General features: G+C 30.2%; 2 protein-coding genes and 2 non-coding genes across 4 annotated transcripts in view; 1 reads left to right on the top strand and 3 right to left on the bottom strand.

Annotated features, from left to right (window-relative positions):
• LOC129286137 (sister chromatid cohesion 1 protein 2-like) overlaps positions 1-18,791 on the bottom strand; it is a 30,590-nt gene extending 11,799 nt beyond the window's left edge. Inside the window, exons 1-8 of the mRNA XM_054922155.1 lie at positions 18,539-18,791; positions 18,213-18,352; positions 11,819-12,137; positions 5,625-5,653; positions 5,261-5,492; positions 5,101-5,130; positions 4,993-5,015; positions 4,653-4,884 (exon numbers count right to left, since the gene is read on the bottom strand). Of these exons, the coding sequence (XP_054778130.1) occupies positions 4,653-4,884; positions 4,993-5,015; positions 5,101-5,130; positions 5,261-5,492; positions 5,625-5,653; positions 11,819-12,137; positions 18,213-18,352; positions 18,539-18,791 (1,258 nt within the window). The remainder of the gene's footprint in view (positions 1-4,652; positions 4,885-4,992; positions 5,016-5,100; positions 5,131-5,260; positions 5,493-5,624; positions 5,654-11,818; positions 12,138-18,212; positions 18,353-18,538) is intronic.
• LOC129287332 (U5 spliceosomal RNA) lies at positions 11,338-11,455 on the bottom strand. The gene has a single exon (XR_008587653.1). It is a non-coding gene; the product is annotated as a U5 spliceosomal RNA (small nuclear RNA).
• Positions 18,049-18,120, top strand: TRNAP-AGG (transfer RNA proline (anticodon AGG)). Its single transcript has one exon. It is a non-coding gene; the product is annotated as a tRNA-Pro (tRNA).
• A 2,783-nt stretch (positions 18,792-21,574) lies between the features above and the next one.
• Positions 21,575-22,635, bottom strand: LOC129287301 (uncharacterized). Its single transcript, XM_054923516.1, has 2 exons — positions 22,564-22,635; positions 21,575-22,469 (listed from the first exon to the last, which is right to left on the bottom strand). Exons 1-2 carry the CDS (start codon positions 22,615-22,617, stop codon positions 21,837-21,839), a joined length of 687 nt encoding a protein of 228 aa, XP_054779491.1. The 5' UTR covers positions 22,618-22,635; the 3' UTR covers positions 21,575-21,836.
• Positions 22,636-25,828: the final 3,193 nt, after the last annotated feature.

A 25,828-nucleotide genomic window follows, 5' to 3' on the forward strand; every position in this document is an offset into this window, starting at 1 on the left:
TTATGTCAGGCTTGAAAATATTAAAAAAATAAGTAAAATGATGCACATTCTCACATCTAGAAGACGGGGGAGAGATTATTTAAGCATACCAAACTATAATCACAAAAATTTTAATGTTTATATATATAGCGACGTAAAAGGCTGTTTCTAGTTTTCACCCAAAAAAAAAGAAAGGTTGTTTCTAGCCAAAAAAAATTGTTTGGAGGTGAGTTACTATGATATCCCTGCTCACTAAATATAAAGATATCCTTGCTACAGTTAATTAGTCAAAAAGATATCCACGTTACATGAGGATTTGAAAAGTAGAAAATCGAGCAGTTATATGCTCTAACAAGTTTAAATTTTGATGGTGGTGAACAATATGGTTGTTACTATGATGCTTTAATTTATGCTTTCGAATTCTTAATTAGTAATATCTATTATATATTGTTCAACAAAACCAAAAGACATGCCAGAGACACAGGGTTTCAAAAGAATGGAATAACTTGACTTCTAATCAAACATCGAAAACCCGAGCTCTCTTACCACAATTTACCCGAATGCTAGAATGCAAAGTGAAGAAAAGTAATGTAGATGTAGAGAAGCAGAAATACATTAATTAAAGAAAGAGGTGGCAGGTTATACCGGCCATACAATAAATAGTAAAGAATAAAATTAAATAATAAAAGGAAAAAAAATAGTAGACGCGGAGTCTAAAAATTTGACTGATAGTTTATTAATGATGATGATCCCTTTTGATAAGAGAGGGATCTTCTATTTATAGATGATCTTGGCTTAGTGCCCAAGCTCTATGATCATCATTTTTCTTAATTTTGGAAGCATTTTCTCTATCGTGGTCACTCAGCATAAGTGGATTGTGAAGATTATGACCTAGACCTGATCTTGATTTGGTGGCTAAAGCTTCATAAATATTTATTTTTATTTATTTTAAGGCTGATTAAGTTGAGTTGAGCTCAGGCCACCAAATTTACAATTTGGATGCAAACAATACCTCCCACATACAAATTAGCAAGAGCCTTCGTATGTCAATTTTCTATGGATATTCCCACTTCCAAGCGTTGCATGAGTAATATGTCTTAGAGGACCAATTGATTCCCATTTTGATTAATGATTGATCTAGTACTTTTCTTGAAGCACACTGTTATGGTTGAGGATTAGGGGCCATATGATCTAGCTTAAGATCAAGTTTCTCAAAGTTTGGGAGCTCAAGAGATGGATTTGAAATTGGCGCTTTTAAGTTTTAAGACCTCAAAGGTTGATTCTGCAAACTCTAATTGCTGTGGGGCTCTATCTTATAGATAGATCCCTTAGAGAGAGAGCTCTTGTGGAGAAAGCCCTTGCAGAGCTTGCCTTTCTGACTTTGGCCCCTATGGCGCGGGCTCGTGTGAAGTGAAGTTAGCCCTGTGGAGAGAGCCTTTGAGGAGAGAGCTCTTATCGAGAGGCCTTTGCAGAGCTTGCCTTTCTAACTTTAGCCTCTATGGCTCTGGCCCCTATAATGCTGGCCTATGCTAAGTTAGCCATTGTGAGGTTAGTCCTTGTGGGATTGGCAACTTAAGATCCAATCTTTTAAAATATGACTCCTTCATATTAAAGCCGTTTGAGTTTGAAAGATTAGAAGTTGTAAGAAATGACAGCTCAGGTATTGGGGCTATAGCAAATGACATCCTGGACTTAACGAATATGACAAGCCAAGCCTTATGGTTTTAAAAATTGATAGTTTAGGTATAAGGGCTACTGAAACTATTAGCCTAAGACCTTTCTCATCTCTTTTTTAGAGCCTTGAGTTTTTTTGTGGACTTTCAAATTTCTTCCCATATTTTAGGTAAAGTTGTCTACTTCTCCTCAGCTTGAAAATTGGCCTGAAGAGGCACCTTGTAGATGGAGTCCTTTTTAGTAAGCCCATATAGATTGACCCCTACGCTTTTCAATAGTGACTTGACTATAGGCCTGGCTCTAGTCTTGAGATCTCTTCACATTTCTTAGAGAGACTTGTTGAGAGCATTGGCTGAGTGGTGTCACTTTTGAAGAGCTTCATGAAAGGTATCTTGGTGGTATTATCATTCCTCCTCATAGTATCTTGTCCTTTGTCCTTTCTAGAGGCCAAATGAGCCTCCCATTGAGTTAGACTCGCTATTTCTCCTTTGAGGAATGATATAGCAGTTCTCATTGTTGATCTTTTAGTTGGAGGGCACTTTAGGAGACTACTCCTTGAGTCAGTCTATTTTGAATGGGCAAACTAATTGGAGCTTGTTCTTACGATGGTCTAGATAGCATAACAAAGATGTTCCTTAACTTGTACTTAAAGTTAGCAACAAAGCTCTTTGCCTTTCATCGACTTGGCATTCTAACTTCTCTTAGGCTTTGGCTCGCTCCTGTTTCTTTTTCAGATGTTATTTCTCGAGTTCTTCTATCAGTGTATGTGAAGTCGTTGCTTGCTTATCGATACGATCCTGTAGCATGGTTAAAGACAAAGCTCCAACATCATTAAACACAATAATAAGAGGTTTACTTAAGCAAGAGGATTTGAGACTCTCATCCCAAGCTTGCGGGTACAATAGGTGTTACTGGTAGCCCCACAATCATTAGAGTATGAGAGGCTCGTACTTCATATTTTACATGCACAGCCATGGTCTCTAAGTTATAAGACTCAGGTCTATTATTTCCAACAACGTATTGATCTTTACTTGTTCGAGGCATTCCATTCACACATGTCCACCTAAGCGTGCCATAATTTGTTCGGCAAAAAAAGGGTGTCAAGGTATGCTAGAGACTCGGGATCTCAAAAGCATGGAAGAGCTTGACTTCTAATCAAATGCGAGAAACTGGCTCCCTTACCACAGGTAACCCAGATGCTAGAATGTGAAGTGAAGAAAATTGATGTAGATACAAGAAAACTAAGATACATTAATTAAAAAAAGAGTGGCGGGCTATGCCGGCTGTACAACAAAAAAGTAAAGATTAAAACTACATGATAAAAGAAAAAAATAAAATAGTAGACGTAAAGTTAAAAATTTGACTGGTAGTTTGTTGATGATGATGACAAAGCTCCAACATCATTAGACACAATAATAAGAGATTTAGTTGAGTGAGAGGATTTGAAACTCTCATCCCAAGCTCGTGGGTATAATAGGTGTTGCTTGTAGCCCCACCAATACTAGAGTGCGAGAGGCTTGTACTTCACATTTTGCGTGCGCAGCCATGTTCTCTGAGTCATAAGACTCAGGTCTATTCTTTCCAACAACATATTGATCTTTACTTATCTGAGGCATTCCATTCACATGTGTCCACCCAGGCGTGCCACAATTTGTTCAGCAAAAAAAAAAAACGAGTGTCGCACAGCATGCTAGAGACTTGAAATCTCAAAAGCATTGAAAAGCCTGACTTCTAATCAAATATAGGGAACTCAGGCTTCCTTACTATAGGTAACCCAGATGCTAGAATATGAAGTGAAAAAAAGTAATGTAAATACAGAAAAGCTAAGATACATTAATTAAAAAAAGAGGTGGCGGGCTATGCTGGCTATACAATAGAAAAGGAAAGACTAAAACTATATGATAAAAGAAAAAAAATAAAATAGTAGACGCAAAGTTTAAGAATTTGACTGGTAGTTTGTTGATAGTGACGATGATCCCTTTTGATGAGAGAGGGCTTCTTTATTTATAGGTGATCATGGCTTAGTATCCAAGCCCCATGATTGCCACTTTTCTTGAATTTAGGAAACACTTCTTTCATCATAGTCACTCATTATGGGTGGAATGTGGAGATAATGACCTAGACCCGTTTTTGACTTAATAGTTAAGGCTTCATAAATATTCATTTTTAATTATTTTAAGGCTTTATAAATTAAATTGAGTTGAGCCTGGATCATCAAATTTATAATTTGGGTTGAAACATATATTAATTATCTATCAAGTTTATATGTTCTAAATATAACATATTTTGATTTCAAACTTGTTTACGAAATCATTGAAGCCCTAGTCTATGCGAGCTTATCGTTTAGAGTCAGCTTAAAAACCGTTGCATTAAACATTAATTAATTTGCCGCCATATGGTGATGAGCAATTAATTAACTTATTATTCGGCTTATATTATATATTGTCACTGAAGTAAAGAGACCAAATATGATTAATCAGAAAAATTGAGATGCAAAATCATATCCACAAGTTCTTCACAAAATTAATAAATTTTATTTTCAATCTTATGTTTTTCCATTGATACAATATATAGATAATTATCCAAATCCCTCAGTCACACATTATTGAATATATATATTCTTCCATTTCCACATGTTTGCGTATTTATAGTTTCCCTGGCATGTTACACGATCCGTAACCTGCAATTATAAATAGGACATACAAATTAGAAACAAAAGAATTGAGGGAAAAAAAATAAACATGTTGAAAATTTATATGAAACTATGCTTCATGGGTCGTAAACCTTCATGATCAATAAAACTTGAACAACTTTTGGTTAATTAACTTGATTCTTCTGATGACCCGTTGTGTAAATAAGCATATATAGCATATTAACCGTCAAAGAGTGCATATACTGATATACATGTCATCAAAATCTGTCAAGCAACTAATATGAATACATGTAATAACTAATAAGAGATATAACTTAAATTTTAGTTGAATCAAATTATTACGTACTTGGGTCAACGACAACAAGAAGGCCAGCGTTGAAGAGGTCACACTTGTGACCAGGGAAGTTGACGTAGAGCAAGTTCATGGCGACTGAAGCGTTGTTCCAGAGATTGTTGGGAATGTAACAAGGACCACTTGGCGGCTTTATTACAGAACAATCTAGAGTTGAACAAATCCTGTTGATGATGTCTTTCAACACACTGTCTTCTGTTGCTGGCTTCGCCACACACCATGTTTTCTGCAAAATAATCATCATCATAACTTCATTATAAACTGATACGTTATGACGCTCTTTTTTTTTTTTGGATACAAGAGAGGGAATTTTTATTTTTATTTTTTCGCTTACTCTGGTTGGTATTTCAGCTTCACCTGCAAACACAATAATTAAACAGAATATCAGAGCAGGACTATCAGTTCATGTTCTCATTCTGAAAACTTGTATGATAACACTTACCACCAGGATAATTGCAGTTTTTAGAGTAGCCTGCAAAATAAGAAAGAAAAGTAAATCAATTAAAAGCATCAACAAGCTAAGGCTGAAATAAAAGTAATGATGATTTGAGTTGAAGACCAGAGTAGTGCATAATGAAAAATAATGCATGGCTTATTATTACTGGGATCGGAGGAGGCAATAAGAGCACTGGTTTTGAAGTCGCAGGCTTGAGGTTGTCTTCCTTGGGATTGATAGTAAAGATTCATGGCGAAGGAGGCACGATGAGCCTTTGTATCTGGATAATTGCAAGGACCTAGTTTGCCACAGTCTTCACCCAATTTGGAACACGCATAATCCAAGCCTTCTTGCAGTACTTTCTCAGACGAAGATGGCTTGGCCACACACCAAGTTTTCTGTACACCAGGAGTACGACTTCAAATGTTGATAAACATCAATATATTTATAAGCATTGTGTACCACCTCGTCAGAATTTTCAAGCTCATGCACGCATGCTAGATAGGTCCTTTTGTGTAATTAATAATTACCTCAGCATTTATTGTCCCCTTGATGCCACCTGCAAATAAATTCAGCGTAGTCACTAGTCAGTCACTGTATATATATTGGAAGAAAGAAGGATGTTATTAACATATAACAAGCGAGAAATGCATGCAGATCAGAGGTGAATTCAATGTGCGATGATGGAAGTAATTTTATGAGAAATTAATGAAGTAGGCAGAAAGTTGAGTGTTCAGAAATGAAGAAATAAGCGTGAATATGTAATGTAAGAACCTGAATTGATGGAGAGAAAGAGAAGGGAGAGGAAGATGTGAATGAAGAAGGAGAAAGATGGTAAAGACATGGCTTTGAGATTTTGAGAATCTGAAAATTATTATGGCTGATATATAATCAAGACTTGTGTTTTGTGATGAAGATCATAGGAGGGATGCCACATTTATATAGGTGTTTAGAATTGATATTGCCACGGCCCATGTTGATTTATGGCCACAGAAGGAAATTACAAATTATAGAGAGAGAGAGAGAGGAAATAAATTACTACTTGGAGATTGTGATAAAATTGTTCAGTATTTATGTATTATTTAAAGAATATCATCACTTCATCTAATAGTAAATAATTAGTAATTCATTTCATATTAAATTTATTCTAACAAAAAGTAGTGGAAAAAAATATTTTTGATCTTTTAATGTTTTAGTTTGATACCTTAATTTTATAAAAAAAATTAAATTTACATGTCAGGATTTGCTAATGTAATTTTTTCAAAAGTCAGAATGTTGACATTTTTTAAATTAATGAAACATCAGTGTTAAGCTAGAGGACTAATAAAGGATATTTTATAAAATAAAAAAATTAAAGGGATCAAAATAATATAAAGTTAAAAAACCAAAGCGCACTTTTGTCAATATTAGTATTATAATGGTAAATGATTTTAGTTTTATATAACAGTAGTATATATATTGATTACAATTTTAACATTGTTTTGTAAATTAATAAACTATTGTGACATCTTAATTGATAATCGTAATTTTGACTTACTTACAAATTAGAGAGGAGGGGGGAGGCAATAAATTACTACTTGGAGATTGTGATAAAATTGTTCAGTATTTATGTATTATTTAAAGAATATCATCACTTCATCTAATAGTAAATAATTAGTAATTCATTTCATATTAAATTTATTCTAACAAAAAGTAGTGACAAAAAATATTTTTGATCTTTTAATGTTATATAATGTTTTAGTTTGATACCTTAATTTTATAAAAAAAAATTAAATTTTACATGTCAAGATTTGCTAATGTAATTTTTTCAAAAGTCAGAATGTTGACATTTTTTTTAATTACATCAGTGTTAAGCTAGAGGACTAATAAAGGAAAAAAATTAAAGAGATCAAAATAAAATATAAAGTTAAAAAACCAAAGCGCACTTTTGTCAATATTAGTATTATAATGGTAAATGATTTTAGTTTTATACAATAGTAATATATTTATTGATTACAATTTTAACATTATTTTGTAAATTAATAAACTATTGTGACATCTTAATTAATAATCGTAATTTTGACTTATTTAATGGCAAGTGCTAAGTATTTAGCAATATACAACTCATTCACCACTCTGTCTATTAATAATTCGAACCATCTTAATCATCAGTCTGATTAAAAATAGCATAAAACAAGAAACAACCGATATTTAACTTAAAAAAAATTATTATAACCAGCAAGAAACAACCAAGACGACATTTGCTAAAAATTGATGTATGGTAACATTGTTTGATTGGTTTACCTCAAAATATGGGATAATAAGTTGCATATTAATTATAAAAAAATAGATTTAGAACTAGGACATTCATAAGTAGTAAATGAATATTAATTAATTGGCTGGTATCCATGAATATTAATTAATTAGCTGTTATCCAGCAGTTATATGAGCTTACTCTATGCATTAATCGTGTTCTTTTATTTCAATATAAGCCACATATAATTATGGAGATTATACATTCTTAATCCACCATATATGGTATTGGTAAATGCTTCACAATTCTAAAATTAAAATCTTAATTTTTAAAAAGTTGTACATCCTTCGAACTATACCTTAGCTTCATTATATGTATGTATGTACGTCTTAATAATTATAATTGAAATTATAATGAATATTCTTTCAAAAGGGATAATAAATATGAAAGCTATAGTTGAAAAGTTACAACAATTAATCAATATCTTATATTTTTAACTAAACATGATTTTTAGAATTAAAGTATAGATAGGAGAGAGTATTGTAGAACTTTTTCAAGTTTTCATTTAATTAATACTTTAAATTTGGGTTTAAATCATTATTGACATAGTAATACTTTTGGAATATAAATGATCTTTCAACAAAAAGACGATAGTGGGCTTATCTTAATTCGTCAGAAATATATTTCAAACCGAGCAAGTTTGTGTATGAGAGAAACGTGCAATAATAGACTATGTAAAAATTTTATGATTGCTTATTTTATTAGTTATATATGTAAGAACTTAATAATTAATATTTAATAACCATAACTGGTAAATGCTCATTCAGGCAAGAAAATTAGCTTGTTAATATTGGCAAGAATGTTGACATATAATTAATTGCAGTCGTCGTCACAAAACTGAATTTCCTCTTTAATTAATTTTGAGAAGTGAGGGGGAAAAAAGAAACTCAAGGATTGTGTGATTCTGATTCTATAAATATTTAGAACCTTCCTTCTTTGATCTTGATGACCTTCATGGAATTGGTAAATGTGATCAGGAAAAAAACATCCATTTCAATTCATAAAATGAAGATAAAGTGAGTTTGTTTGGTGACCCTGAAAAGGGAATGAAACGCGGAAAGAAATTGTACTGCATGTGTTTGTTTTTCAAGAAAATAAATGACGAGTTATGATCTAGAACATCACCATTAAAATACTAATTAAAATTTTACCAGACAAAACATAAACACGCGGTATATCAAGTGCATGCGGAAAAAAAAATTATATAATAATTTAATGATCCAAAAATTCCCATTAATCATCTGTCATTTAATATATTTTACTTCTTACTCAACCACTTTCACGAATTCTAAAACCATTTATCTAATCCATAATGATTCAGATTTATTTTCTATGATACAACAAGTTTATCTTATTAGATGTGGTCTCTAACATGAATTGTAGGATATCATTATACTCTATCAGTAACCAAATATATTTAAATATATTATTAATCAAAAGATCTCATTCAATAATTTTATTAATTATTTTTTTATTTTTTTTAATTCTTCGCCAAACTCTTTTCTCATTTTTGATTAATTAGACATAAGAGAACATTTTTTCATAGTATATGTTCAAAAAGAGAACCAATGAATTTAAAGTGTTTATAGAGACTTCTAGAATGATGAAGAGAATTCCAAGATGTTTAAGAAGATTCTAAAATGTTTTAAAATATTTTACAAGCATTTGGAACAACATGGACATATTTGAAAAAAATCTAAAATGATCTAAAAGTTTCTAGAAGGTTTTAAAAATTTATGGAGGAATGTAAAGATATCTAAAATATTTTGAAATATTCAATAATATTTCACACATCTTGAAAATTAATCTCTAGATATATTCTCATAAATATTTAAATATTTCTTATAGATATTTCTAAAGAATAAACATACACTGTAGAATTGAATTTATTTTTGCCATCCATTAAGAAGGTGGAAAAACTTTAGAATAAGGAAAAAGTTTATAAATAACCCCCACCTCTCACTTGCAACCCACAAACAAACCAAATAAATTAATAAATCTCTCAAGTTCTCTCTTAAGCTTTCGTATCTCTCTGGCAAACCAAGCTTTTTAATTTCTTTGTCTACATTATGAGGGTTCAATTGACTTAGTAAAAATTTAGAAGTTAAGCAAGCTAAGGTTGGCACAGTTCAAGAAGAAGGAAGTTCTAAAGGCCATGGCAATTTGTTGTTAATATATATCGCTAAGGTAATAAAAAAGTTAAATTAGATTATCCAAATTATATTTAAACTATACAGAGTCTATCTAGATGGTAAAATTATAAAAAATTTTAATATTAAATTAGACCACCTAGGTTAAATTTGTATTAGCTAGAGTGATGATAAATAGATTAAGTAAAATTTTTTATATTTTTTATAAAATTTATTTTAATAAATATAAACAAAAAAATTTAAAATTTGAATGATGTAGATCTCATCAGAAGTGATAAATATCATGATGTTTATTCCCTTATGAACACTAAAGACAGCCCAAAATTAATATTAAATTTTTTATATTTTTATACTAATAAATATAATATTAAAAATATTTAAAAATTAATTTAAATACATAATAGAGATCATTTTAAATGAAAACTGAAAGTTAGAATTGCACCTGACTTGATAAACAGTCGGTGCCGAACGCAATAAAGAATCACTTTGTCTTATGTCCCTGTGAAGTGTCATGGGACTGCAGAGACAGCCAATAAAGAGAATCCGATACTTAATTGTCAAAAGGCACGGAAAAATTAGATTTAGCCTTTTTTTTTCTTGAAATCTCATAATATAAGCTTATTAATAACAATTATGAAATCCCATGATAAATTATTTATCAAAAGCCTCGGGGAAGTCTATTTTCGGTGCACTAAACTTGGTTCTTCTATTTTGGCCAAAAAAACACACTTGGTTTTTCTATTGTAAGCATGATGGATGTGGTACATAAGTCATAATATCAATAGTAAGTTAGAATATTGTCAATAACGAGCCTACCTTATGAAAATAAGCACTCTTATGAGAATGAATAAGATCAAACAGGATAAGGCTTCAATTTGTTGCACATGACCTTAGAGAATTTTAAAAAAAAAAAAATTGATGCTTGGCCCTTATTCAAAGGGTTCAAAGCTCGAGATCAAGCCTGTAAACCAATTTTTATTATTTATATTTTTAAATTTTTGAAAGTTAAATTTTTTAATTATAATATTTTATATTTTTATTAAAATAAGTTTAAAAGTTCTTTTAAACTCAAACTCTGATAAAAATAAGTTTTAAATGGACAATCTGCTAGCCTCAGCCTTTATTCCCAATTATATCACATTATTTATTACCAAATTCCAATTTTTGAGAAAGTCAAGGCTTGTTCGATTTCTATTTTTAAAAGCACTCATTTGGATAAATGTTATGAATTTAATGTTTCCAAAATTGTTCTTAATTTGTGTTTTTAATAAAAAATAAGAACATCTTAAAACTATTTTTTTTATTTTTTTAAATACATACAGTCCTTTGATCAATCACTATTATAAGCATCCACCATTAATCACTAATATTAATGTTTTTAAGTTAACATAATCAAATTAATTTTCTTAACAACATAAAAAATAAAAAAATGAATTCTTAATCTTTCATTTACGAATTATCTTTCATTAATGATTCTAATTTTAAAGAATTAAATAAGGAGTAAACTAATTAAAATAAAATTAACCATAAAATTTAATTCAAAATTTAAAGAAATTATTAGGACTTTGATTAACCTTCTCAAAATAAAAAATGAAAACACTCACTTAATTATGGTTACTCATTTTTTTTTATTATGAAAGATCTAATGATATGATAATATCAACAATAAAAAGTAGCATCCTAATTATTTACATATAAATTAATTACCTTCACATACTTCTAATTTTATTTTAAAAATACTTTCTCACTTTTTTAAAAAATAGAAAACAGAATAATAACTCTTGAACTCCAATGCAGAGAGCCTCTCCTTTAGGGAGAAACCCTTCAAAAATTGGCGTATGCCGTTAAAGGAGGAGAGCACACGGTATTCTTTAGTAAAAGGCGAAAGAATAGTTCGCTCTGTGCTTACCCCACGGCTTCGTGCTTACGCCTAGCAACGCGCTTTCATTTTATAGTCTCTATCCAGCGAGTAGCATCTTCTGATACTCGGTATGGGACTTTTTCAGTGCTGTGGCTGCTTCAATATTCAATAATGGCTGTTTAGCCAGCTCCAATTTCTAACAGAACGATAGGAAAATGACACAGACCAAATTCACCTCCATTTCTTCAACTCATTTATTAAAATTTCTTATTCCAGTTCTTCCTCATTACATTTGCTCTTAACAAGTCAACCAAAACCACAGTCATTGACTCCTTTAATATATACACACACCCACACACACCCACAAGTCTCTTCTCTGCTACTCAAGAGTCCCTCACCCGTAACTACACATTCCATAACCTGCAATTGAATTGTGAAAGAGGAGATTTTTAATCTCCAGGTTATGACAGAGACAGATAGAATTAAAGAAGAGGAAAGGGGTGGTGCTGGGATCAGTGAGGACAAGGAGGCCAGAGTTTCTGAAGTCACAGTCAAGAGATCGGCCCAAACTGTGAAAGAAGAGGTTCATGGCGAAAGAAGCATGGCTCCAGAGTGTGTTTGGGTTGAAGCATGCGGTTCCCTGTTGAATATCTGAGCAGTCCAGTTTCGTACAGACGTAATCTATGTTTGCTTTCAACGTTGCTTCCTCTGTCCCTGGCTTTGCTACACACCATCTTCTCTGTTTTCACATTATTACATTATGTCATAACAACAGGAATGTTGATAAACTAAAGCCTCCAACGTTATTCTAAACATTATCATTATCTGATTTGATTTGCGTTCCACCTTATAAATAATGTTCATTGATCCAGCCATATCAAGTCCAACAATTTTGAGCAGTCCAGATTCAATGCTCGTTAGAATGAATAACACTACATGCCCGTTGTTGAGATGAGACTTAAATCGTCTAATTCTCCTCTCCACAATCTATATTCTGAGTGTTTTCTTAACTTTTTAAATGATAAATTTGTTTTCCCGAGTAATGATAGTTTATGCATGTACATATGTATTTGAGATGTTTTTTAAAAAGAAATTCTTATAAAAACTCGGCGTACCATATCATCTATACTCTATTTAATTAAAATATTACATGTCATGTATTTGTAAATATAAATTGATTTTGTTATTGATGATAATAAAAAAAAGGATAAAAATTGAAGAAGCACACCACTCCAAAAATAAAGTCATTGAAAATAATTACATATATAACTTTATTCAATTAAATTGGTATAATTTTATTGGATAGAGTAAGGCACCTGGTCCAAGCAAAAAATTCTTGAAAGGAAGAGCTCTCTTTGGCAATATCACTCTATTCATTACGTCTGCTTGTAATGAGTAATAAAAAGTATTGAAATATAACTAATATAAATTAAGATATTAATGTAATTTTAAAATTAATAAACAGTATCATAATTATAAGCAAAGCTGAAAATAAGCAAATTCATCTTTCATAAAATATAATATGACTGACAAATCTTACATGGATAAAAACTAGTGAAGTCTCTTGATTTACCAATTCTTGTAGGGGTCTATGGCCATCTCCTGCAAGAAATTTCAGCATAACAAAATAACGAAAGGGTTAGCAAGTTGTGGCAACTAAGATAGCCGATAACAAATCTCTCCTTTTATTAGAAGTTAGAAAAATTCTGGTTTGCACTTTTGGTTTTAAGCAATTTAAAATTTTTGATGGGTTTTATAAATAACGAGAAAGAGTCTGGCTTAAGATAAAATTGGACCATACAAAAAGTGTATAAGTGAAAAATAACGATAGACTAATATTTTAAAATTTTGGATTAAAGGGTGTCAAACCTAATTTTACAATTCTTTTTAAACCTCTGTTAAATGTTATCAAATCAAAGCTGTTCATTACAATACTTTGCATCTAAGCATTCAACAATCTTAATTTTCTTTTCAAGACCTTGGATGTGTATATTAGCAATATGTGTGTATCAGATGGAACCCATCAACAGTTAAAAAATTAGCTTGATTTAATTTTAAAATTCAATCATTAGTAAAGTGAAATTTATCTAATTTTATGAGTTGAATAAAACTAAAGATTTAATACAAAAAATACAATTATCGAAATGTTTTAACAGGCTAATTTTGTATAATTACCCACTGTATAATTGCAGGAACCAAAACCTATAACATTGCATTGAGACAAATTAGTGTTATTTATCAGAGATAAAGAAAGAAATCTCACATGTAGAAGATGAAAAATAAATTGATAATATGTAAAATTTAAGATATGTCTAACTAAATGGCTTAAATTATTTTAGTAAAGTAAACTATCCTCAAACATATTTAATATAAAAAGTTTAGCATGATATCATGAACCACTTGATCAAGGACCAAAAACAAAAAAGAAAGAAAGAATTCAAGATTTAAAAAATAAAAGAGCAAAGAAGAGACTGAATATGAATAGACTTAAGGCCTCTGAAATTAAAAAAATATAAGCCCAATCAAAAAGAAGAAGAAAGTGAAAAAAATATGAAAAAAGAAAAAAAATAGCAGAGTAAATATTAAAGATAAAAAATGAACTCTTACATCTAGAAAATAGAATACAGATTAATAATATATAAAGTTTAAGGAGTGACTAACTAAATGACTTAAGGTATTTTGATAGAGTAAACTATCATCAAGCATACTTAATATAAAAAGTTAAGCCAAATTTGCGTAATACAAATATTTTAAAAATAAAAGGACTCAATAGATCAAAACAAACACTAAAGTTCAAAGAGTATATATATAAATATTTACAAATAATCCTAAAATTTCAAACATGACCCATTTAAGATAAAGAAAATTACATACAAATCTCACACAATATATTTAAATGTCATAAGATCCATTAATAATGGGATAAAGGAAAATGACAACACATTTAATTGTTATTTTCATTTGCTCAGCTGTTAATAAATTTTATAATATTAAATTGTATTGTGTAAGGTTTCAAAGTAATTTTTTCTTTCTAAGATATGAGTCACATCCATAAAGAATTCATGGAAAAGAAGGGGTTAAAAGAGTATCATGAACTTGTAAACTCATCATGTCTCTAAAACCGTGACAAATTTGAATTTAAATTTTTTTTTTTGGGACCGAAATTGGAATAAACGGAATTCACTTGGATGCTTGTTTGGCGTCATTGAGTCAGGATTTCATGGAATTCTGATTGAAGCAAAACTACTAGAATATGATTTCATGGGTGAGCTGATGCAATTGAGAGGATTCAGAATCAAAAGTGTAATGACCAAAAAAACAAAATGCCTTCCCTCCCTCCCCCCTCTGGTCTGGTGTTGGGCTCATCACATGAGAATGACATTGTTTAAAATTTTAAAAAGATTTTTTTGGTCTTTTCATGTTTTTAAATATATATATTGAAAAAAAAATTATATAAGGATTATATAATAGAATTCTATCTATATATCAGATATATTTTAAAACTCAAATCTATACCAATTCTAATTTCAAATCTTTTTCCTATTTTAATTTCATCAAAAAAATTTCCATCATATCAAACAAGACCTTAAAATCTTAATTCAAAGCACCAAATTTTTTTCTAAAAAATAAGGGAGAATCATTTTGAGATTCTTGTAATAGAATTAAATATCACAAGATCTATTACTAATTTAGCAAAGTAAAATAACAACTAATTGAAATAGGAAAATTACTTGGATCCGAAGCAGCAATGAGGGCAGAATCTTTGAAGGAACAAGTGTGAGGTTGGGCTCCAAAGGTGTGAGAGAACGAGTTCATAGCAAACGAGGCATGGTGGGCCTTTGTGTTTGGGCCCAAGCAGCTCCCTCCAGGCCCAATGGTGCACAGTCAACCCCAGGTTGTGAGCAAGCATAGTCCATGTTCCCTTGTAATTCTTCTTCACTGCTCGAAGGCTTTGCCACACACTATGCATTCTATAATTATAACCCCCCACGCACACATTCACTGGTTTTATTTCAGAATTTAATTACTCTACTTTCATCACTCAATAATAATGTAGACATCATTTATTTGAGATTATTACCTCTCCATTAACTGGCATGCAAGTTTCTCCTGCAATATCAATTTGAAATCAGGTAGAGAAGGCAGGAAAAGGCATTAGAAATTATAAATTACACAATATAAATATTTTTGGCCTTCAATTCTTGATTTAAATTTATTTTTAAAACAAAAAAATTTAGGGAGTTGAGTCTCTAAAAACTCTCCAAAGACAGGTCATACATCCAAGAAGTAATTTGATAGATTATCCATCAACAAAGCCTTTACATTGGCAACGAAATTTGATCCCACACCACAACTTTATGTGTCATTTTTAATTAAGTTTTGTTTACTTAAAAAAATTGAGAATCAAACCAAAAGCATTTACTTATATGATGAGAGTTTTTATTTTTCATAGCCTCACAGTAACTTGAGTCTGTTATATTTTTTTTGAGGATATATGGTTTCATGAGTGCAAATGATTCATAATAAAATTCACCTTTTTTTATCGTGTATAGACTAGTGCAAAAAATGAGTTTAACAACCAACTTTCAACATCAGTTTAAAGGCAACCAATGTTGAAAGTACAAGTGGTGGCAATTTTATAACTAAATGAATGTGTGTTTGACTTTCAACGTCAATTACAAAAAAAAAACTAATGTTGTCTAACACTTTTAATATCAGATCTATCTATAATCGATGTTCAAATATATTTTAATTTTTTTATTAAAAAATGTAGACATCTTTAACAATAGGCAGAAGGTCCATCCGATATTAAAAATTTTTAACATCAGTTGGCTTGTCAATAAAAGAAAAATGGACACTTTTAATATCGGATGGAAGGACCATATTCAATATCATCACATTGAGAATGACTGAATTTACTAATGAATTGAATATATTTTCAAAAAGCTAATTTTATTTTTATTTAAATTAGATAGTTAATGTTTTAATTGTAGTTTTATACTTTAATTTAGATATTTGACATTGTGAATTCATTCTCAGAGGAAGAGGTTGACGACATCTTCACACGTTGGGTACAATATTTTGTGGATGATATATAAGGTTTAAGTAGTTTTTTAAAAAATTATATAAATCATTTGAATTTTATATAATTTTTATAAAATTCTATATTTAAAATTTGAACTGTTTATATATATATTGAAGCTAGCTGGCTAGTGATAAATTTTATAAAATATTTTCATCTGTAGTTATGACTATAACTTCGGATAAAAGTCCATTGTCAATAGCAATTGTCACTATAAGTATTGTTGAAAATAGACTTCTAAAAATAATATTTTTAATGGCAGTTGTTACGATAATCATTGTTAAAAGTTTTATTTTTTTCCCAACATGTCAAATAATTGGCAACTTTTATCAGTGAACTTGAAACTGTTAGAAGTTTTTTTTTTTTAACAATAGTTGGATAGTCACTGTTAAAAATCATAAACTTTTAATATCCTCTGTAATAATAACGGGTCTATAACTATTATTAAAAGTATTCTTTATTTATTATTAAAAGCTTATCCTGTAATACTGACAGGGGGAGTTCAAATTTATATTCATAATATATAGAAGTTTCAAATAAGAAGACGAAAATTTAATAAAGTTAACATACCTAAGAGAGAGAGACTAGAAAAAGCAGAGACTGAACGATACGCCATTGAGCAATTGGACCCATTAGTTTCTTGTTTCTAAGAAGCAATTCCATATTCACTGAGTGGAACTATTTTTCCATCGAAGCACAAAATGGGGTTTTCTTAATAAACAATAAGCTTACTCAACGGCTGTATTAAATAGGGCATTTAAGAATGAATCACAATCGTGCACTGCTTTAAATGCATTAAATGCTTTCATTATATATAGACCTATTTCTACTATCGCCTCCAGATTACAATATACTATAAATATTATTTAATTAATACTCTCTCCATTTTTTATTATTGTTAAAAAAACTATTATTTTTTATTTTTTTTATATAAGCAAAATTATCAATTTTAATAAGCATTTATTACACATTTTTTAAATCATCCTTCATAATTTATATTAACGAATACTTATGTTGATTAACACAGGTCATTTTCATCCAATTTTTTATTTTCAAACATAATTATTATAATTAACTAAACTTTTTTAAACTGTATGATATAATTTTTTTTATATATAAAAATGAAGGAAGTATTTGATAAGATATTAATTATATTTTCTTATATTGATTATATCTATTTAAACTCGTTAGCTATGTAAATAAAAGGCTTTTCATAAAAATTCTAGTAGAAGGATTAAGTTCTTTACTCATTATTAACTCATTTATGTTTTTAAAAAATTAAAATCTTATTTTTCTAGAAATTCTCATATTTTTCCAATCATTCCTTGAGTAAAATAAATATAATACGTGACTAATTTAAAGTATTTTTTTATAAATTATTTAAATAGAATACAATAAATTAAATGTATAATTAAATATTATATATAAAATAAATTTTAATGTCTTGTATTTGGGATCGCATAGAGCTTCCATAAAACGTCCAAATGATTAGTAACAAATCTCTTTAGCTTCTTTGCAGATGCTCTCGATGTTCACATGTTACTGTTTTCGACAATCTACCAACATCGGGCATTTGGTCTAGTGGTATGATTCTCGCTTAGGGTGCGAGAGGTCCCGAGTTCAATTCTCGGAATGCCCCAATTCATGTATTTGTCATTTTATTTTTGGCTTCTTTTGGAAACAAGTGAAGTGTTGCTGACCAATGACCATACAATTTATATTCGTAGTTACGATTAACAGAGAAAAGTAAACCCGACAACAGTCATCGAAAAAGGAAGAACTAGAACACAAACTAACACGAGAGCAACATGAACTAGCAGCAGCAGCAGCAATCATAAATATATACTCCAACGCATCACTGTTCTTCCCCACTACGAAGCATATTTGCAGTTCTCATAACCTGCAGATCAATCAAACCACACAATATTCACTTCAGAATCCAAAAACCTCACATGCATCTAATAATATAGTACTATTATCCAATAAAGGTTTCAATTAATTAATTAATAGTAATTTCTTGTTCTCTGAATTAATCTCACTCACACACACTCACTTACTAGGATCAGTTATAACAGTAAGACCAGAGCCACTGAAGTCACAGTTCCAATGGTTCCTTCCCTCGGAGAAGTAGTACTGATTCATGACCACAGAAGCATGATTCATATCTGTGTTGGGTTCATAGCATGACCCTCCTGGTTCTATCATCTTGCAGTCTCTCAAAATGTTGCACGCGTACTCTATGTTTGATCTCAGTTCTGTGTCCCTCGCTGAAGGCTTCGCCACGCACCACGTGTTCTGCTTTGTATTCATGCAATATTATTTCATCACCACCATGACGAAAAAATAAGAGTTTTATATAGAAGGATTGTGTATTGTTTCATGTTTTTGGTGACTAGTCTTCAAATCAAGTTTGAGTTTTTCTTACCTGTCCTTTGGCTACCTTCAAGTTTTCTCCTGCATGGCATGCGTAGATTCATGGTCTATGTTAGAGGGATACAGAAGTAAAAGGATCTGTTTGCAAAATACGAACATGCCTTCTGAGAGAATTGTCAATATACACGAAGATACCACACAAGATTTTGATCTTATTTTTAAATATAGGAGAATAGTGGATTAATAATGCCAGTGTTAGCTTATTGAGATTTGATCCAGTTCAAAGCAAATAACAAGTTTTTCATCCTGGTTAGAGATCTAGAACCGGTCAAGTCGGGAAATTTAAAGAGGATAAATAAGCCATGATTAGTTCTAACCAAAAACAAAGTAAAATTAAAACTAATGTCAGATGAATGAGTTTGTACCGGAGTTGAAAGAGACGATCAGAAGTAAAAGGAAGAGAACATGAAGTGATGAGCCGCTTGGTCTGGCCATGGTGTGATTTGATAGAGTGGAGAAACCAAATGCTCTGAAAAAATAGGCTGAATTGTGATTTTTACTTTAGCGTGATATTGAAAGGTCTAGGTATGTATATAGCAGCGTAAGAACCAAAAAAATTGTTGGAATTTGTTGGGTCATTTTTTTTTATAAACGAATTTATTGAGTCATTTATGTGTGAAGTCAAGCGGAAAACCTCGTGGGAAGGAAATTAAAACGTTGGGAAGCAAGTTCAAAGCTTCCATACATGTATATAGTAAATCTTAAGGGACCAGCACGTTTAAATAGCTATATCTGATAAACATTACGTTATATATAGTATTAAAAATCAAAATTACGTTTTGTTTAAGATTACCTAAATCTGTGATGTACACTCTGATTTAAGTAGAAGATGAACCGATGGGTTAAGGCTCAATAATGTGGGGAACTTCGAGCAAATAATAACCAATGTACATTGCGAATGGCATATATAGGTGACAAGTATAGATATATGTATGTATGCATGCATTTTTGGATGAGTTAGGGCAGATAGGTGGCATATATATATATATATATATATATTTGGGATGAGTTAGTCAATGTGCCTTATTTATTTATGTATAAAATATACATGCCATCCTATTCCTTATACTTACAAAATATATACATACACACATACATGGCATCCATGTATAGGTTAAAGTACATTTTACACACACACACATATATATCAAATATAATCATTGATTATTAATTAATTATTTTATATCTATTAATTAATTATTTTATATCTAAAAGTCGGATACTTGATATATATATATATATATATAAATTGGATTCTGATTAACAATACATGAGCTTTATGTCATTTTGAACTATTTTTCATCTACTTAATAACTTTGGTTTTCCTTTCTTTTAATGGGTCCCAAGCAAATTAAATAGGCATCTACTATAATGTTCTTCAACAATGGATCACATAGACTTTTTTAATAATATTTTCTAAAAGAACTGCTTTAAGGATTTTACTGCTTGTGGGACGGCTATTTTCGGAGTGCAACTTTCCTTCCATGCGACAGTTTGGTGCCCGTTTGAATTTTAATTAAATATAATAAATTATAAAAATAATTAATTAAATAATAAATTTTAATAATAATAAATTTTATTATAACAAAATCTGTTTGGATATCATTTTTTTAAAATTAATTTTCATATAATTAAAAATATTTAAATAATTTAATTAAAATAAATTTTAGCTATATAAATTACTATAAGAACATTGCTTTTTAAAATTAAATTATTAAAATATTTTTATCTAATATTATTAAATTTTTTAAATTTTATTTAAGAAGTAAAATATATTATTTAAATTACATATATGATTAATTTTAAAAATTTAAATTATATTAATATTAATAATTTAATTTACATAAATAAATAACTCAATATATCCTAGTTCAAATAAATTTAATGAAAGAGAAAGATTTAATTCTTAAATACTAAACATCAATTTTATAATAACTAATAAAAATGATAATATATAAATTGATCTCTAATGATATTATGAATATGAGTTATATCTAACGAAAATGTCAAGCACTACTTTAAAATTTTGACAACATAGAAAATGTAACAATATACAAAATTTTTTTTCTATGGACCTTTGCAACAATTTTTGTCATGATTATAAATTTTAAATTAAATTTTCTCTATTAATTAATATTTTATTTGAATTAGTTTTATAATAAGTGCTGAAGGTGATGATTGACAAAAACTTATGTTAATAATTTTTTTAAGGATACAAAATCTAAATTTTATTAAAAAAAGAGAGAAAGAGAGAAGAGAAGAGAGTTTTGATTTTATTTTTATTAAATTATGTGTTTTTTTATAATTTTTTTTGTTTTTTTATAATTTTTCCTAATCCTTTTTGGTAAACTTTTCAAGATCTGATTCTCAGCTTTTCAAAAAAATTGATTTTTGGCCCAAAAATAATTAACCAGAAAATGAGTGTTTAGATAATTTGAGGCAAAAATTCCATTTTTTGCCCCAAATAATTGATTAAATACACTATCCAAACACACGCTTAGGCTCTGGTCCCGAAGGGCGTGGTTCAAATCCCACAGGTGTCAGGTTTTAATTTTTTTTATTTTTTATTTTCACTGCGTTCGTAATCTGCAAGTCCCTTGCTTTTAAATGCTGGCCATTTTAAAAAATCTTTGTGAAGTTTCACAGCAAAAATGATAACATATCACAGTAATCTTATGCAGATCTTTCATGCTCTTGAACAAATCCAGCTCAGAACAATCATAGTTCAAGATTATAGACATTTGTAAATTGAACTGTCCGAGCTGCATGAATGAACGGGGCAACTTGGGATTACAGAGAAAACACTTTCAACAATTCGATCACTACTCAGACTTAATTAGGCAAATTGTCACGAAAAAAGAACAAGTTTGAAAATTGCTCATTAACTCAATCAAGTACATGAGAGTAGCTTGATTGCCTCAATCAGGGGTCAGGAGGGTCACTGTGAAGAAATTCCTGTATAGTTGAAGGAAACTCCAAGCCTCCAAGACCATGATCATCATCACCACCCTGAGAAAGAAGAACACGTTTCCCCAAAAGCAAATGTGCCAATCTCAATGGCTCCTTCTTCTCCTCTCGAAAGAACTTGATCCACCCATCTAGCCTCTTCATCTCCTTTCTACACTTAGGCCCCTTCACCCCCACAATCTTTGAGTAAAATCCACCCTCACAGTGACAAGAATTACAATCGCTGCCACCTTCTTCCCCTTCCCCTTCCTCTTCCTCCTCCTCCTCTGACAACCCCAATAGCCGTATTAACTGCTCGATCTCGTCAATTTCATCATCTTCAGTTTCAGCTTCAGGTCTGTGGCGATCTGAAGGGCTTGATTGAGGCGGTTGTTGGTCGGGCGATGGGAAATCTTGGGAAACAGATAGGAAAGCTCGCGGCGGTTCGCTACCGCAGAGGTCGTTAGAAGAATTGGCGATGGATTGATCGACGTGGAGGAACATAGGAGAGCTCAGTGACCCTGTGGAAGCATTGTTGTCCTCTTGTGTTCGTGATTTTGCCGAAGGCGGCGACGGCGAGGGATGTTCTAGTTTCAGCCTCTTCTCGACCTGATGATGGATGAATTGGGAATTAGACTCAGGTTAATAGCAAAAGAAAAAAAAAATCAAAAAGGGGATACTGGAATTTCAAAGATTGACGCACCTGTCTTAGAGAGGAGAAGAAATTCGAATGCAGAGACGGAGGCGGTGGTTGCATTTTGTTTTCCCTCCCTATTTTTGGTTCGTTCCTTGGTATAATAATACTCATTGGAAGGAAAGATTTTTCCCCCTTCCCCCTAATTTTTTTATCATAAAAATACAAAAATTATTACTTGATATGCAAAAATTTGTGAAAGAATTATTCCAAATATCCAAATTCAGAAGATATTTATTTTTAAAAATTATTTTCTAATGTTAAATTTGTGTAAACAATGGTAAGTATCAATTCTAACTTATAAATTTATGTTGAGATGGACACCTTTCATTGAAAGTAATCTGCTGATTCTCATTTCAGTGTTAAAAATGCTTATAACTTTGTCCAAGACCAATCAAACGGAATGGAAGAGCCTTTGTGGACTAAACTGTGGAAATGGCCCCTTCCTAAAAAAAAAAACAAAAATCAAATGTTTCTTGCAGTAGGTTGTTCAAAGGAGAATTTTAACTAATTTACTCAGTGTTAAGGAGGGTCTCACCAATTATTCTAATTTTCCTTTCAAGTGTCATGGTGAGAAGAGTGTCATACACATAATTTGAGATTGCAATTTTGCTAAATTTATGTGGGAGAGATTTATTAGTCATAACTTTAAATTTGCATCTTTCTCTTTTCATTTGCAGGAATAGATTCCTTGGAATTCAAAAAACTATCCTAGTAGAACCAAACTCAAACTATGGCCATGGTCCATGGACAAGGACCTTTAGGATTGTCTGCTGGGTACTTTGAAAAACTTCGTGTAGCAAATTATTTGGAGATGCTCAAATCAAACCTCAAGAAATGTATCACTAGTGTCTATTCCATCTCGTGGAAGAAACTAATGGTGATGCATACAAGCATGAGGTGTTTTAGGTTTCAACAACTGCAAATGATATATGGTGCCCCCCTTCGTAGTGGTCTGAGCACTTGGACATGAATGCTTCGATCAACCAAATGGGCTATGCTATTTGTGGAGGGTTTTGTTGCAACACTAAAAGCAAGTGGGTACTACGTTTTCAATATAGGATTGGCTTGACATCAGTTTTGGAAGCTAAACTTATAGCACTTAGAATGGGACTTAAGGTATGCCATCAGGAAGGTATCCAATGTGTACAGGTCTTTTTTGATTCTCTAGAAGTTGTAAGCCTTATTTTTAAGAAGTATGGACTATGTCATCCTCTCACAACTTTAATTAAAGAGATCCGAGACCTTGTCTATCAAGAATGGAGCATTTTCGTTAGTCACACTTATAGGGAGTCAATCAAATGCGCAAATAGTATTGCAAGGCATGCCCATTTATCGAGTAGGGAGTTTCAACTACTGTGCTCATATCCAGAGTTTTGTATGGAGACTATCTCTTTTGATGTGCTTGGTTTTGGCTAAGCTTTTGTAATGTTTTCAAGCCTTGACTTGCCTCTTTGTATTTAAAAAAAAACTTATAAATTTAAGTTATTTTAATAATAAATACGTATAGTTTAGTTGATAAATTTGTAATATGTAAATAATAAATTTGGAATAATTACAAATAGAAAATTATTAATAAAAATAAAAAAATTATTAAAAGAATTTGTAATATGTAAATAATAAATTATTTTTAATAATGTTATAATATTTAATAAAAATTTAAAATAAACGTAACAAATAATAAAATTTCTCACACACACACACACACACAAAAGTAGAACTACAAGCATCATCCATAGCTTGACAAATAAGAAGATTTTGTAATGCTACCATTTTGGCTTATCCACATTAGCATTGATTTTTAAAATATTTTTTAAAAACAATAAGCATGATCTTTAACTATCAAGATAACTTTCTCTGATCCCTTATTTTTCTCTCTTGTTATCCTAACTATTTTTTTAATTTATTCCTAAACTTTCTCTTTCATGATCCTATCCATTGCTATATTGGTTTTTAAAATGTTTTATAAAAATAATAAATATGATATTTAAAGATGTCAAGATAACTTTCTCTTATCCTTTATTTTTTCTATTATTATCTTAATCTTTTTTTAATTTATTCTTAAATTTTCTCTCTCTCATAATCTCATCTATTATCATACAATAACTTCTCTCAATTTAAAATTTAATAAAACATAACTTCTCTCAACTTAAAAACTAATAAAATGCCTTCAATCCTTCAACTATTTTGATCTTCTTTTGAGAATTTCTCTACCAACTTAGGACTAATTATCTTTTTAATGTAAATATTTTTTTAAAAAAATATCACAAGCATATAAGAATTAATTTAAAAGTTATGAGATTTTAAATTAATTTACAATTTTTAAAATTAAACACTGACAACTTTCCTAAAATATATGTATTAACTATCTATGTGAATCCACAATTTAATTATTAATCATAAAATAATTTTTTATCTCCACAACTTTCATCCTATCATTACTTCTCTCACAATCTGATATCATAACATTTAGTTCTCCTTCTAACTCTAAGCACCGATTCCCCATTACATTTGCAAGCCCATATAAACTTTTTAAATTTCATCCTCATCCAATATCATGAATATGCTATCAACTGCCACCAAAGTTAAGGTTCGAAGCCATAAGCCACAAGCGATGCCTCATCTCTCTTGGTGAAATTTTCCATCAATCTCATTCTCAATTCATCTCCCTCTCAGGCTCAGTCTTCATTTTACTCTCAGTTTCATTCATTTCTTTCAAAACTAACTCAATCTTCTCTCTATTTTTTTTTTTGTGAAAATTGTTTGATTTTTTAACTTTGGTTGTAATATGTTTGTAACAAAATTGCTAAGCACATCTTTTTCTTTCCTTTTGTTTTTCACTTGTATTTGATTTTTTAGACAAGCGTGTATGTAATTTGTTTGAAAACCTTTTTTTATATAATTTTTATTCCATTCACTATATAATTTTTTATATAATTTTTATTCCATTCACTATTGTTAATGGATCCATAATTGTGCATTGATTTGGAACTGTCCTTCTTAATGGGAGAAAATCATTACTCTTTTTATCTAATACTATCTTATCTTAATTAATTAATTTTATAAATTTTTCCAATTTTGCATATATTCACCCTCCTTTTACCACTCTTTCTCAAAGATTTAAGGCCCAAGAAATAAAAACATTATTTTTATCTTCTATTCAACTTACTTGAAATACGGTAGTATAGCCAGTACCCATATTCTATCTCATTTTTATTATTTTTTATTATCTAATTTCGATGACTAAGAAGATTTACCATATAGCTTAAATTTT

Source organism: Prosopis cineraria, unplaced genomic scaffold (genome assembly GCF_029017545.1).
Source record: "Prosopis cineraria cultivar Desert tree isolate PC_DT_omini unplaced genomic scaffold, ASM2901754v1 PC11, whole genome shotgun sequence".
NCBI lineage: Eukaryota > Viridiplantae > Streptophyta > Magnoliopsida > Fabales > Fabaceae > Prosopis > Prosopis cineraria.